Source organism: Lagopus muta, chromosome 1 (assembly GCF_023343835.1).
Source record: "Lagopus muta isolate bLagMut1 chromosome 1, bLagMut1 primary, whole genome shotgun sequence".
NCBI classification, from domain to species: Eukaryota; Metazoa; Chordata; class Aves; order Galliformes; family Phasianidae; genus Lagopus; species Lagopus muta.
In genome coordinates, this window is record NC_064433.1 from 113,780,838 (window position 1) to 113,797,217 (window position 16,380).

General features: G+C 34.8%; 1 protein-coding gene across 16 annotated transcripts in view; it reads left to right on the forward strand.

Annotated features, from left to right (window-relative positions):
- DMD (dystrophin) overlaps window positions 1-16,380 on the forward strand; it is a 1,043,969-nt gene that overhangs the window by 277,783 nt on the left and 749,806 nt on the right. For all 16 annotated transcript variants that reach the window (XM_048931232.1, XM_048931479.1, XM_048931663.1 and 13 more), the window contains exon 7: window positions 6,489-6,607. In XM_048931232.1, the coding sequence (XP_048787189.1) occupies window positions 6,489-6,607 (119 nt within the window). The remainder of the gene's footprint in view (window positions 1-6,488; window positions 6,608-16,380) is intronic.

The following is a 16,380-nucleotide window of genomic DNA, read 5'->3' on the forward strand; positions in this document are numbered from 1 at the left end:
AGCCAATTTAAAATGCAGGTGCCTACTTCTTATATGCCAGAGTGTCTTGGCTTTGTGCTTACAGTAGACAGTTTGAATTTAAACCTGACAGCAGGGGATGATCACCAGGCTACGTGAAACCCCATGTCTCCCACATCATATGCTTTATTAATACTTTGTATTTTAAATACTTAGGATTAAAAGTCATTTAACAGAAACACTTTTGATTGAAGTTCATTTGTTTTCCCTGTTTGATTTTTTTGTTTCTTCAGTTCTGCTCTCCAGAAGTGAGGGAAGATTTCTCTGATATTGTTAGTTATTTCTTCCTGCTGTCTATAGGAATCAGTCCCTTAGAAAGTACAGACATTAAATTTTCCTTACTCATTCTCATTTCATTTGCTTACAAAGACATTGCTTCATAATATTTATATACTGAAGTGCAAAGAATAGTGTTTTGGCAGGAAGTAGGAAGTTGTTAGGATCGATTCCTAAATTCTGTGGTTATTCCTGTGGTGAATCTAAACCACACTAGTATTTTAACAGTTAGATTTTTCTTCTAAAAATATTTCAAGCTTTTTTTTTATAACTGCATCAAAATAAACACTTGACCATGTCCTTATGTATTGCTTCATTTGAAACATTGGCAGACTGCCTAAGTTTTTAAATTGTAGTTTGCTAGAAATAGATTTAATTAACATTCTACTTTCAGAAAACATGACATACAGTGGAGGACGGGAAGGGGGTTGAAATTTTAGTTATGCTGTTCAACTGCAATTTCATGAAAATTAACTGTTTTGCAAACTCTACTTTTCGCAGTTCATAACAGATAATTGAGAATAGTTTTGAAGGAAGCGCGTGTAAACTGTAAAATAGAAAACTTTATAAACTATATTAAGTTCATAGTAATTTTGTATCTTTGATATATCCTTCAACACCTTCCAAGTGTTCATCATCAATTTACAGGCTCAGTAACACGTTTGTTGAACCAACTTTGTGGGTGGTTCCTTCTGAGTGGTGTGGGGAAAGAGAGAAGAGTATCAGGAGGAAGGCAACTGTAGGTAAAATGGGAAATAGTTCTTACGTCTCTTCTTGATTTTGATGTTACTGTACTCGGAGGGTGTAACTAACAGTATATTCTATGTGTCCATTTGGTCTTCATAAAGGGAAAAAAACACATCAATCTGTCTTACATCATGTTTGCATTGCTAAATGTACAATTCAATTCAGATGCTGGATAATATTTCAACGTAATTCAAGATAAGTCGTTGTGAAAACATTTGAGAACAAACACTTCAATATGGAAAGCATTATATTCACTGTAAGTGAAGTCAAGGAATAAGCACAATGGAAAGTTGCTGTATTTTGGTCAACCTTCTGTTTCTACAACTGTTACATTTTTTACATCTGCCTTCCGAAAACTTCATAGGCAGTACTAAGTGTAACAGAATCATAGAGTACAACACATTGGAGGGGTCCCAGAAGGACCATTGAGTCCAGCTCCTGGCTTCACACAGGACTACCCAAAAATCAGACCATATATCTGAGAGCGTTGTCCAAACGCTTTCTGAACTTCAGCACTCAGGGCTGTGCCCACCGCCCTGTGGTGCAGCCCATTTCCCTGACCCCCAGCTGCCCTCCCCTGACGCAGCTCCATGCCGTTCCCTCGGTCCCTGTCGCTATCACACAGAGCAGAGCTCAGCGTTGCCCCTCCGCTCCCTGTGAGGAGCTGCAACCGCCATCAGGCCTCCCCTCAGCTCCTCTGCTTTGCGCTGAGCACGCTGAGGGGCCTCAGCTGCTCTCATACATCTTCCCCTCTGGACCCTTCCCCATCTCTGTAGCCCTAGGTTGTCTTTGTTCATGATTCAGGTGCAAAAATCTTAAGGCTGGAGTGAAAACATGAAACACAACCTTTTTGGACAGCCTTGCTAAATTCCCATTAAAGAGGTGTGCACAAAACATAAAGTCTCCAACTCAGAAATTCCTTAAAATCCTGAGATGTGGAAGGATTGAAGGCTGTTAATTGGGAGGAGATATTGGCTTAGCATGAGGCACTAATCTCACCTCGTGTGCTCCCTTTTACTTCAACGAATGATAGTAATGAAAAATTACATGCCTTAATGAAACAAAAACAATCCCATCCCTATCCTGTCATTGGTGATATTTTCATTTTTCTTATCTGATATTTTCAGTGAGGGCTGGTTGGCTTGTTTTTTGTATCTGGGAGATCTTCAAGTGAATACTATGGAATTTTATCTGAATGAATATTCTCATGCCCTCTTGACGGGAATAAAAGTAAGATACGAGTGTGAAGCACTAAATACATATAATATGCTGAGAGCAGTACTCAGCAGGAAGCTTTCTCTCATAGACTTTTATCCATCCCTTCTCGTGTTTATGGTTGATTTTATTATTTTTTTTATCAGATATTTCTAATGCTGTTTCTGTTGTTTATTTTCAAGGGGTTACGTGGAGATGTTCCCATTTGTGTAATCACTGCATCTCTAGGGACATTTAGGCTCTATTCCAATTGCTTTTAATACTGAGCTCAAGAAGCAGTGGAGCGCAGGTCTCTTGATAAAGCTACAAGGGCACATCAGTGAGCTTGAGTTGCAAATATTCAGAATATAAATTCTGGGTATCGTTCTGTGAATGGTATGTTCTGCATTTTACTGGCATAGCAAGGCAGTAGCTGTTAAGTAGAACCATCTCCCTAGGTGTATAAGGATAGGGAACTTGTAAGAAAAATGGGAAAGGCGTTTTTACTAGAGCCTACAGTGACAAGGTAACAGTTTTGGATTGGATAGGGAAGAAATTGTTGACTATGAGAATGGTGCATGAGGCATTGGCACAGGAAGCCCAGAGAAGCTGTGGTTGCTCCAAACACCACCTGGAAGTGTTCAAAGCCAGGTTGGATGGGGCCCTGAGCAGTCTGAGTGGTAGAAAGTTTATCTGCTCTATTAAGAGGCTGGAAACTAGATAGTCCTGAAGATCTTTTCTGAGCAAAATCTTTCTATGATTACGTATTACATTTATATACATAAATGTAGTACAATTACAGTCAAAGCCTTTAAAACTTTCAATGTGTGCTCCATGTGTCATAAATAAGGTCAGTGCTATTGTAGCTATTTATCTGGTGGCTAATTGGAGATTGGAGTTCAATATGTTCTCTTTTTTTTTTTTTTTTTTTTTTTAATGTGTATGCCTTTATATTTTCAGGGAGGGAAGAGAACACTTCCTAGCCATGTCTGCTTTGCTTTACTGCCTGTCAGATATGAACCAAGTTGCAGATTGTGAAAAGTGCTTTGAACAACACAGAGAGAGCAAGTGAAGGCTGAGAATCAGTATTCCATTTGATTTCTATTCTGTTCTATTTCACACCCGCTTAGCCCTATATTTAAAACTCCTTTGCCATTAGTAAACATTCTGTTTCACTGTTGTTTCATGGATTTTTAAGAACTATTTGCAACATACTGCTGTTCTTAATCTTCTAGGCTGTAGTATCCCCTGCAGTCATTCTTGGTCATATTGCCCTGTATATACACAAATCAAAACATCTAGAGACATGCCAAGAAGCTGACGTATCAAACTGCTATTATAAGACCATAATCTAGTGATGGAATTGCTGAAATGTGTATGCTAAAGCATTCTTCCAAAAAAGCGACAATCTGCAGAGTTAGATTACCGCTGGATCAAGGAGAGCTTTTTCTCTCTATCTCTCTCTACATATATACTTAATTTAAGTCCATTTTCTAAGAGCTGAGTTGCTATATATACCTTTGAGTCAGCTTGGAATCTGTGCTGTCATCTTTTTATTCTTATTTTTATTATATTGAGAAAATACATTATGACACATCTGCCATTGGTTTATTGTAGAGCTCTTGCTACTATTATATTTGTGTCTCAGTTCAAATTTTTTGCCATCTCAAAGAGAGATATACTGAGAAGGTGGATGACACTGAATATCCAAGATACTACTGATGACCATAATTCCAAATGTTCTTGTTCTTGCCCAATGGAATCCAGACTGGTTAGAAGAAACCATGATCTTGGACATAAAATCTTGTCTCAACAAACCAGCTATGATTTTGTAAAAACAATGTGCTGCTCAGAGGAAGAAATATGACTGGAACTTGAAATCAAACACCCCAAAAAATATTTGGAGGGGGAAGTAGTCCTTCAGATACTTCGGTTTTCTTTCCTTGTCCTAAAAGCTTTTGTCACTGATTTTTTTATATGCGGTAGTCCCTGTAATGTTTGTCCAAGACATCCATGGAGAGCTTTTCAGGAAAATAAGAGCTCTGTCATTACTACAGTGTTCCCTTCGCTAATTCTGATGTATGAGCTTAGGCATTCTATGCCATAGAACAGAAGAAAAAAGAAAGAAAGAAAAAAAAAAAAAAAGTTAAATTTGAGAGAAAAAGTGAAGAACATCTCTATGACAATATATAGGATGCAGTGGAATAGTGGGTCAAACCCAACCAGCAATTGAGCAGCTATTTTCTTGCTTTGTGCCCCCAGACAGAGCAGAAAATAGGAAGAACTAAAGCAAGAAAACTTGTAAGTCAGAAAAATAAATGAAGGAAAGTAGAATGGAAAAGCAAGTGTTGCAAATACAGTCACTCAATACCTCCCACAAGCAGATGGATGCCCAGCCAGTCTCTAAGCAACAACTGCCTTAGAGGATGAAAACCCAATCTCCTTCTTCCTTTACCTCAGTTCTTCTTGCTGGGCACATTGCATAGTATGGGGTGTCCCTTTGGCCGGTTTGGGTCAGCTGTCCTGTCTCCTACTTTCTGCATACATCCAGCTTACATGCAGGAATGTGGAGGGAAGAAAAAGCCTTGATACTGTGTGAGTGCAGCAAAAGAAAAAGAAAAAAAGTATGTGTTTTCAACACTGTTTAAACCACCATTCCAAAACACAGTGGACTGCTATGAAGACTGTTAACTCCATCCTATCCAGATACAGTACCAGGAGGATGCAAGAAATTGTGCACACGTAATCTGTATTTTGAAAATGCTTGTATTTTGGTACACAAGCCTGTCTCTGAGCTCACAGACTTACTACATCCATGACTAGAGACAGAGATAATAACCCCTTAAGATTCCTCTTCCATCAGCCTCTTGTCTCCAGCAAAATTTAATATTTTGAAATCTTTCTGATGGGGAAAGGAGAAATTAATAGCAGTAGTCTATTCGTAATTAATATTTAAAAACCTCTGCATAAAGAGGCAAAATAGTTTATAAAAACTTAATTGTTATTATGTAAATCACTCCCCTCTCAGAAGAAATTAGGCAGCAAGGGTACATAACTAGGAAATTACTGCTACATAAATATCATTTTTCCTTTGCTCTCTTGAAGTTATTAGAGTCTGATCTACTTAATGTTTTTGCCATCTATTATAACTATAGGACTCACTGTTTAAAATAAACTTTTGAATTTAATAAAAATGTAAGCAAATCATTCGTAACTAATGACAACATTGTAACTTGTTTACATCATACTTGATTTATCTGTAGGTAAAATTATATATTTATGTGGTTTGTTTTAGAACATTGTGTCAAAATCATAAATAGTGCGCTTGTTTTTTTCATATTATGCATGTTAATTATTGATCACCTGATTAAACTTGCTTTTCGAAAATGCCTGGTAGCAAATTCTGATCCTAATAGGTAATTCTTAGATGAAATGCCAAAGATCATGCTGTATTAACATTATTTATGTTGTAAATACTGCAATTTATAGTACAAGTACTCAGATGTATCTCAGCTGTAATTCAATTTTGCTGGTGCTGTCTTTTCCTGTAAGCACATTTAAATTGTGCTGTAGGCCTTTGGCTCGTATCAGCTAAAACCCATGACTGGAGTACAATTTTGTACTCATCTGAAAAGTATGTGTTTTTCTAAAGGTTTTGGTATGAGAAGTGGCATGTGCAGTTATGCTGCATATGTTCCCACATTATGATATGCTGAACCTGTTGGCCAATTTCAATCAGATATAGCAGAGAGTTGGCAATCTCAGCAGCAATTATGTTCTCAGACTTGTAAAAAACTGGGTACTGGAGAGAGGAGAAAGGCTGCAAAATAAACACAGCAGTTACTTATCCTGCTTGGCTTGCTGTGAGTTAATCTCAGTGTGCACAGCCACAGCACGATTCTTCTCACCCATACACTGAGAGAGAGTGAGCAAACCTGCTGCAGGCATTTTGGGCAGACACAGGACCAGAGCACAATGGGTAGAAACAACTGGTTGGGGGAATGAGGCTGTAGGCCAGTGGGGCTTAATGACGAATAAGAAAAGTTCTTAATGTGTTGAAGATGAAAATGGATGACATGTTAGAAACCCAGCTTCATTAATTCCAATACTGACCAAATCTGACCAAATACATTCTTTCATTAAGTAAAAAGTAGTACTTGACACTGATGCGTAGCAGAAGAAATATATAATTTAACACTGAAAAAGAAGAAACTTAATTATTTTTTTGTTCTTGTTTTTGTTTTTGTTTTTAGGCCAGACCTGTTTGATTGGAATGCTGTTGCTTCTCAGCAGTCACCTGTGAAACGATTAGACCATGCATTTAACATAGCCAGGCAACACCTGGGCATAGAGAAGCTCCTTGATCCTGAAGGTCAGTACAAAATGTTCTTTTAGTGGATTATCAATTTTTCATGCATTTGCTTGTAAATCAGCTTTATTTCTTCACACAAATATTTAATATTTTGCAAGATTAAATCATAAACCGAATACAATTTTTTAAAATATACTTTGGTGTTCATTTTTCACTGCTTTAACATAGCATAAGCACTCTCTATTTGTGCAAGCTCTAAAGCAATTTTTTGAGTCTGCAGTTGTAACGTGTACATGTTGATATCAAGGTATCTTGAAAAGAATCTGATTGCTGTTTCAATAATTAGAGCATGCAGATCGTATCTTCTATAGACTCAAACTCTGGATACTTGTATCTAGACATATGAGAATTTTATCTTAATTAATTTTAGCTCCTGATAGTAGATAAAACTTTTTGCTTGAATATTATCTTTACCTAGGCTTGTATTATTTTTCATCAGTGATAATAATGAGAATCAGCTTAACTCAGTCAGAAGTGGCAGGAAAATCCTCTCTATCTTCTCTGCTTCCTTATACGGTCATGTTTGAAAAAGTACTCGTTGGTCGTCATCTGTTGTATTTTCTTTTTATGCTCTTATATATATTAATATCATCTTTTTCCATACTGTGATCTGATTTTTTTCAGTTAATTTCCTACAGTTTCCCTATTAAGCCACTAGTTAATCTAGTTTTTAACATTTGTGGTATTAGTTCTTAGTGGTCTACCTCACAGTGAACTTCTGATATAACAAAAGAAAATTTAACTAAATGTATAACTTGGTCTAAAATCTAGCATTGAATCTCCTACTGTTTAAATATAGTAGAGTTTGTCTCAAGATTAAACATTAACTTTGTATCCTTTGTATTTACATAAGATAAATATAAGGAAAAATCTATCTGTGTACATAGAAAAAAAGAAAACCAACCCTATTAGAAGTGATGGCTTAATTTAAGACAGTGGTATTTTGCACTGTGTGGAATTAAGAGTAGCATCTTAAGCAAAACTCACAATTGGAGCAGCTAATAAGATTTGAGAGTCAATGATGAGAGCATGTCCTGTGTGCTGTCAAATAGTTCCACTTAAAAAAATATAGTTTATAAACTCCGGATGAGATTGAAGTTCAAAAATCGGCTGCACAGTGGAGTAGATAGAGTGGCAGTAATTGGTTGAACATCTTAAAACAGTTTAATGAAGAAATTATTTTCTGGATGCAGAAATTACTTTCAATTAGTGCACATTTTATTCTGCTTTGGCAAAGATAGCTGCAGTTGTTTAGCCAACAGCTGAAAAACTCTTAAACATTGGTTGTTTTCCAAATGCCTGCTGTAATTATTTGCTATTCAAATCTGTAAATTGTGGTGCTTGCCACCTATTTTTTTCATTCCAAATTGAAAAATAAAAAATAAAATAAAGCAAGCCTTTGAAAAACAACAGTTAGTTCTGTATCTACTTGAAAATCTCTGAGAATCTGTGCAACTGTAACAGTTTTGTTCAGCAGTACCTTATGTTTATCAGTCTTTTAAAAAATACCCAAAATTGTTTCTAGACTAAAAAATAGAATTACTGGTGCACCAGCCAGTGGAAAATCTTTTTTATTAAGATTCCAGCATACTACTTACGTAACTTTAAATTGTGTATATATGTCAGGACTCCTAATTTGAGATTAAAATATCTTTAATAGCAGATTGTGTGACAATGTTTTGTTCTCTATTGGCTTCCTAAAGGCTGAAATGCATTTTTATTTATAAGTTTTAATTTAGAACTTCTATGTGCTTGCTGGAATTACTAATTCATTATTTTCTAGGTGTAGAAATCACTTCTGATTAAACTTTTTTTTTTTTTTTTTTTTTTTTCTGGATTGGCAAGGGTATGTGCAGTTTTTTAGTCAAGCACTGAAAAACTCTTTAAGCCACGGTGGTGGCTTAAGAAAGTTCAACCAGTATTAGTAAGAGCGGAAAGAGACTTTGCAGTTGGTGAACCTTTATTTTGACATAACTTAATATTTGTCAAAGCATCACACATGAGTGTTTGTGAACACTTAAAAAAAAAAATAAATCTTCACTCCATTTACAGACTTCGAGAATCTTCAAAGCTGCAATTCAATAAGCCCTGATCTTTGGTAGGTTCTACTCATATGGTAATCAAGAAGAAAGGTGTCTGGTTTGTGTTTTTTGTTTTTCATTTTTATTTTTATTTTTTTAAAGTTTCTGATTATTTACAGACACACCCCCAAACCAATGACTAAGGATTACCAATGAGTAGCAATCACATTTTGTAAAGTAAATATTTTTATTTGATCAAGGACTGATTTTCTGGATTATAAATGAAGTTGTAGGTTTTTTTCTGAGGTTGCTGATATTCTAAGCCCACCCCATAAGAAGCTGTCTGTTTGTTTCTGAGGCTGTTGATGTTTTAAATCTTTCTCATGAGCAGCTATTAGAACATTTCAGAATTTTATTTCCATTTTGAATACATTAATAGATGAGATACGGACCACATTTTAAGTGAGAATTTCTATATTTTGCATCATACAGAGTTCATAGTTCTTGCTGTTTTCCTCACATGTATTAACTCATAGGAACATTTCTTCTGTTCTATTGAAATGGTAGGCCATGCTTTAAATAACACTTTTTACATCAGCTCTGTATTTTGAAGTGGGAAGCCCACTTAGTTTTTAAACATTTAAACTTAAGAAAACCTACAATACTCATTTGTAGTTATACTGAGGATGCACGTCTTAAAATATGGAGCAGAGTGAAATATTTCTTCTACCTTTTCATCTTTATAATAAATTCTTACTTATATACATATTCTTAAAGTAGTTTGATAAAATTGGAATGTTGACATTATATCATGTCTATGAAGTTTTATAATGTCTTCACAGTTTATATAACATTACCTTAATAACTTCCTCTTAAAAATAGCAAGCTGTATATTTCATCTAAATAAAATTAATATTCAGTTAATCAGAATCTTTTCTTACAACTATCTGAAGTTACTGCTTGATGCCAATTCCAAAAATAGGCTATGTATTCAGCATGCAATAAATCCTACGGAGTTATTCTGCAGTCAGAATTTTCGTACTACTGGGGAAGAGGAGCAAACAAACTTGTCTAAAAGAATAAGATATGTAGTTAGGATCTTTATTCAGACAGTTTATAGGAATGCTGGCCCCGTTCCAGAGCAAAAAAAAATTAAAGATACTTTAACTGTCAATGTGGGTGGGTTGGTATTTTTTCTTCTGATGTATAGAAGGCATATAGGGACAGGTTTTCTTCCTCTTCTGTTATGGAAAAGCTATGAAGAAATCAACTCTTTCTTCTTGACTGAGTCTTTGTTCATTATGTTTGGTGCTCACTAAGGAAGTGAGGAAAGATAAAAAGCAGAGAGGGAAGGTGTGGAGGAAAGTAATGGAACATAGAAAGTGTTATTTAGAAGACTTAATGAAGATCTATACACAAGAGGGCAGGATTTGAAAGGACTAATATTTTTGCAAATTGAACTTCCGAGGTCAGAGTGTACCTACATAACTCAGAGTGGCCTTTTGTTGTAAGACATTTATGATGATGCAGCTGAGATGATTAAAATCTTGATAATGCTTTCTGTGACCCTTTCAAAGGAGAAGAAAAAAAAAAAAAAAGTGTTATTTCATTTTGGTTACTCAGAATCTGTATTTGTGGGCATTCAGTTATCTCTCATTCAACTCAAAATACCTTGCAACAAACATTGTCAGAAACAGGTTGTTTTAAAACAGTGATTTCTGTTCAAATTTGGATGACAAATGGAAAAACAGCAACGCCAAAATTACTCTCAATTCTGCTAAGGAAAATAAGTTTTTTCACAGCTGAGTGATGACTGTTGTGGGATTTGCAATATAAGTTACAGTTGCTGATTTTTTGAGAAGATTTCAGTGGATCATTTGCAATGTAAATAACAGATTGTTAGTCACAGACTGTTCTCAAAGTATTTTAGATATAAGGTTCTGTTAACATTTTTCTTTTATGGTTTGGAAACTGGAAAAGCAATGTCTTCAGCTCCCTATGTTTCTCTCTCATTATTCTGAATTATTGTTAATTATGAGAAATAAGAGGGACGGTGATATTTGCTGTCCTTGCTGATAAGAGTTTACTTGGGCTAATATTAGAAAAAGACAAAATATCTTAAGCAAATGAACTAAAGGATGATAACATCAGTAATTATAACTCATACATGGAAGTTTTAATAGCTTTGATCAAGCTGTTAAGATTAATCTGTACCTTTTAATAATGTCTAATTACCTGGAGTTTTCTCTTTTAGTAGTTAACTGTTTATTCATGATCGTTTTCTCTGATTGCAGTTTTGGAGGGGCTCAATTCTTATATCCGTCTATGAACTTCAGAAAATACACTAAGGTTTTTGCTTACTGTCTCTCCAGTATGCCCTTTTTCAAGTAATACTGTTATATTACAGTGACCCATTATGTGTGTCACAGGGGAATTTCACTATAGGCTAATAAAGACTCCAATATCTCAGGTTAATAAAAAGGATTCATATTCCATGTTCTGTGCTTTCTTTGTATTTCTGAACTTGCATAGGTTTGTGAAATGCATTTTCAGATGCCACAGGAATGAGGAAAACCTTGAATATTATCATTTCCTCCATTCATGAGTTTTATTTTTTTAAGTGTATACTAGCAGAAAGAATAAGTGCAACTATTTTTTAAGTGTAATTCAGTAAGCATTTTCTCTTTGCACTACCTTATATATTGGGGTGAAAAATAGCTCTGATGTTAGTTTTGTCAGAGAGGAAAGCTTTTTTTTTTTCTTAAGCATCTTTTCAAATACACTCAAGTACAATAAAAGACAAGTAAACAACTTGTGTAGTAATTTGATGGTCTTGGTTTTATACCGAACTTTACCATTGGTCTTAAATAGTTGTTCCTCTGGCACATAATCTCAATATTCAAGTGAGTTCCAGGAAGTTAAGGCAAATATTCAGATTAATTAACATCCAACTTTGTTATGAAATGTTTGCAATAGTTTGTCAGATACTACATGGTATAGGAACATCCATTTTCTTCTCATTTGAGCATGGTAATTAAACATTTGGACAGTGGCGTAGCAATCTGTGAATTGATGCCTGGCTTTGAGGCACAGACAGTATCATACGGTAGAGAAAAGGAAGACCTGCCAATAATGCCAAACGCTCTCTTCTACGCATACAGCTGCTGGAGAAAAAAGGTCCTTCTGGAACCTCATACGTTGTATAGTGGCAGTTTTCAGTGACAAAGCTTGTTGCATTTTGTGTAGCAAAGTATGTTAGTGTGCTTTGGGAATAAAAGAGGGATCACACAAAGAAGTGTTCTCTCCAAAACTGAATTTGGGAGTTGTGTCTCATTTCCTCTTAAAACAGCTGAGTATGATAGCAATGGCAGCAGCAGCAAGAAGTGAAGTGTCTGCATGCTCACTTCTAGCAATAAACATGTAATTCTTTAGTTAATGAACTAAAGAACTAGTGCTTGCTGTCATTTTTCTGCATCTTGTCTTGTTTGTGCTGGCCTTGTAATAAATAAACTCTGAAGTTTTGTGATGACATTTCTGCTGTTCTTTTTAGGTGAAGCAATTATCTAGTTTTTTATGCTTTACTGTGTAGCCTGATTAAAAACCTCATTTAATCTCTCTCAGTCATATTTTCTGTATTTTTCCTTAATTTGCACTGATGACATGAGGTTTTGGCACCATTATTAAGTGATAATGAGACTCAGTTTTCCATTTGATAACTTTTTTGTTTGATCTTGACTTTGCATACTTCTGTGTCTCATCATACCTATAGTACAGAGAAGAGGAGAAAAACATCCTGTCAGAACTGTAGTTCACCAAGTCATTAACCCTGTCTATACCCAGTAGTATACAGTGGTAATACTGTTTTCTTGTTCATCTTATCGCCCTTTCTGACATGGCTTGTGCCAAGGGAGAAGATATTAGTTTTCTATCCCATCCTAAAGTTTAGTGATGTTTTCCCTAGTGCACTGTCAGTATGCATTTAAAAAAAAAAGGGGGTGGGGGGGGAGAGTGGGAAGAGAGAGGTGACAGAAACTGTTTTTCATATAATGTTTTTGGAATAGTCAAGTTAAATGCTGTTTAGAACTTGGAAATCATTACTTCAGTTGCACAAAAAAAACAACCTTTGTGATTATTAGAAAATAAAACGATTGTTTTCTTCACTCCAGTTCTGAAATCTTGAAAAACTTTTGGTTAATTAAGAAGTTTATTGAATTCAAAGTGATAAAGTTACTTGTTCTGAGGCATTGTTGCTGGACTTTTATCTCTAGATATTTGGACTGGTTTAGGTGAAGAGTTTCCACTTAAACTACTGCCACTTATTACTAGCTGTAAACTCTAAACTACAAATGCATTGTGATGTCTGGTGTCTGTTACATAGCTACTTTGAAAAGTAAACATAAATCTGCTCAAGTGTTCACTCCTTTTACAAATCCTGTGGTCTATCCTATTACAAGTTCAATGGACATATATTATTCAAAACAGTGTAATATGGTTGTTACAGTTGGAAAGATTAATGCAGTGGAAAGGTAATAGAAGAGTGCAGTGGCAAAAGGGACTAACAGGGAAAGAACGTTCACCTGTCTCCAAAGATCTAGGCTCATAGGGAAAACTCCATAAGGGAGGGATCTCCAACCAGATATCCTTTTCTTGAGGCAGTCAGCCCTTAAGTGGGGTCTAGGAGAGGTGGAGTCCCGGTCTGAACCACTGATTTATCACCTGGGGAAAGGACCAGCTCAGCCCTGGGAGTACAGGTAAAGGAAATCCATCTGTGTGACCAGAAGGGGTGGAGTCTGGCTCCACTTCTCCTAGGTCCCATGTAAGGGATTTCTGGAGATCCTTCCTTTTGGAGTTTTCTAGTGTGAGCCTAGGACATGGGTGAGCATTTCATTTTTGGTTGTCTTTCTACCACAGTAATATTTCTAACTATAAACCTGTAAAATACCATCTTAACCACGCCAATCTACTTAGTGTACATTTATTAATTGTACACTTCCTCATCAAAATGTGAACAAATGATTTATGCAGAGGCCATATGTCAATCAAGAATTTTTTATGTTTTAATGGTAGTAAATTATTGGAATTATTATACTGCATTAGGAGATTCAAAATAAAAACAGACATTTCCTCATATAACCAGGAAAATTTTAAGTATCTGGGATTTAATTTGGTGGAAATACATACTTTACAGAACAAATAAGATATTTTTGCAGTGGATTTGTGGATTATAATACTGCATGAAGTTATGAACTTGACTTACGAAGAGCTCTCTATTAATTTGCATTACTGCTATTATTGTATATAGTTTTCAAGTCAACCATTGTATTCCTGAAGTTTTATGTTCTGAATTATTTACATCTGATTATTAAATCAAAAATAAAGCAAAAAAAATGAAGTTAGGAAACATTGCTTTTTATGGTTATTACATTGACTCATGTGTAAGATCTTTGTGTATAAATATTTGTACTAAATACGCAGTTTTACAAGACTAAACTGAAAAAAGAAGAAAACAGGTTTGTGGCATGAGTTGAATAATACATGCGTGTAGCATTACTCTATTAAAGACTGACTAAATGCTTCTATGACATTATAGTAATGTTACAAAATCTAAGTGTGCATGTGTTTCTGCTGCTGTCTTCATATTTACAGATAATAATCATGTTAGCTCTGGATTTTTAGTGATGGTATAATTCGGGCTTCCCATTATACATTTTTGTAGAACCATTTCATAGCTTATGGCAGTGCTGCTCTTAATGGCAGTAAGGTTCAGCCTTACCATTCTTCATATAATCAATGACATAGTGTGAAAAGTCTTCCCTCATTTTCTGCCTGTTTTGACCATCTTCTTCCAAGTTAAGAAGGGACAGAGACAGTCTATTCCATTGAGCTGCAGGTAGGATTTGGGATGATGGGAAACTGGGTTGCAGTATCAGTGTTCTTGCTTGAATCTCATGAAGAAACTAGGAGTTGCAATAGTCCCATGAATACACAGAAGGAGTTTCATACGCTTAGGGTCTGGTTTTTGATTTTTTTTTTTTTTTCCAACTTTTCTGTGTTTATCTCATCACATACCCACAGAACACACAGACATCAGAAATTGCAATATTCTAAATACTCTATTTTCTACTGCTGATTCTAAAGGTTGCAACCTCATCCTGATCAAGCAGACCCTCTCTAATGCTTTGTCCTTTGTCTCTGTGTTCTCTATCCTGTTTTGTTGTTTTTTTTTTGTTTTGTTTTTCTGACTTCTTTCTGAATGTTTGGCTTTGTATTAATATTCTACAGTTGCATTGCCTCAGACATGCCTGTCAAATTGTAATCATTAGTCTGTTCTGACAAATAATCGCATAGGTTTATTTGCTGCCATATCACATTCTGTGTAATTTTCTGTTCGTCATTACTCATACTGTGTTTCAGCATTGTTTCCCAAATAAATCATTTCTGTAAGTGAATTAAAATATTCAACCAGGTTGAATCTTGTGCTATTTCCTTCCCAATTTCTCATGTGTTTTAATTGTTTAGGTATCACATCATCCACTGGGACTTGCTATGCCCCTAATCCATACTTTAAGCAACAATTAATAATGTTTGTTTGTAGCGTGCTTAATTTTTTAGCTCTGCAATTTAATTAATGAAGCCCTTTGGAATTATGTGCATAGTTCTTGGTTGCTCAGAAAAATCACTAGTGGAAGACAACTGAGGAAATATCAATTAGAATAGAGTTACATTGACTGATGCATCAATAAAGAGAATGAAATATGTATTATGTTGGTCTTAAAATGCCAAAGGAAGAAGGGAGATTTGTTTTTTAGGTGAATGCTAAATATATAATTGGGCAAGTTTCTAGTGGTGTGTAGCAGCACACACAATTGTTACTAGATATTTTCTCACATCAGAATTTAACTTGATGGGAAAGAAATGTAGTCGCTAAGCCAACAAAAACTCAATTTCACTTTAAGTAAGGACATTTATTTATTAGAATAAATTAGAAATAAAAATAAATTAGAAATAAATAAATTAGAATTAAATATAGAATTAACAGAGTTTAACCTACTTACTGGAAATAAATAGTTGTTTTTCAAGCTATGAATAGTTCCAGGTCAAAGCATCCTACTTTGATCTTAGAATCTCAGTTACTGTAATATTTGCATAATGTATACCTTTAGAACTATAATACTATATGATAAATTTAGTGTATATAACTCATACTGTATATATATATATATATATAATACTATATTATATATATATTATATATATAATATTATATATATATTATATATATAAATAAGTCTGATAACAGAAATCATTCATGTAAAGGAAGTTCATGTCAAGAATTGTAGGTTATGAGGTGAGATTTGGAGCTTAATACTCTAAGTACAAAGATTGAAGCAGAAGAGGATTTCATGTTAAAATTCACTGACATACTATTAGGTGCCTTCACATCCTTCAGTTTTTAGGTAGCTAAAAGATTCAAATTATTTATTAACACATAAACAACTGGTGATATTACACTGGAAAGCTGAAGTACATAGGCCACTGTTTGCCTGGACATTAATTTGGAAATTCAGAAAAGCTGCCAGAGAGACTGCAGAATTTTAAAAAAAAAATTCATACAGATATCTTGAGACTTCTAGATTTTAAAAAAAAATTATATTATTTTATAAATAATTATAAATGGAAGGATGATTAAGAGTTTACTTGCTATGGATGAATGATGTTAATTGATTACACGTTCGTTAGAAATCTCAAGAT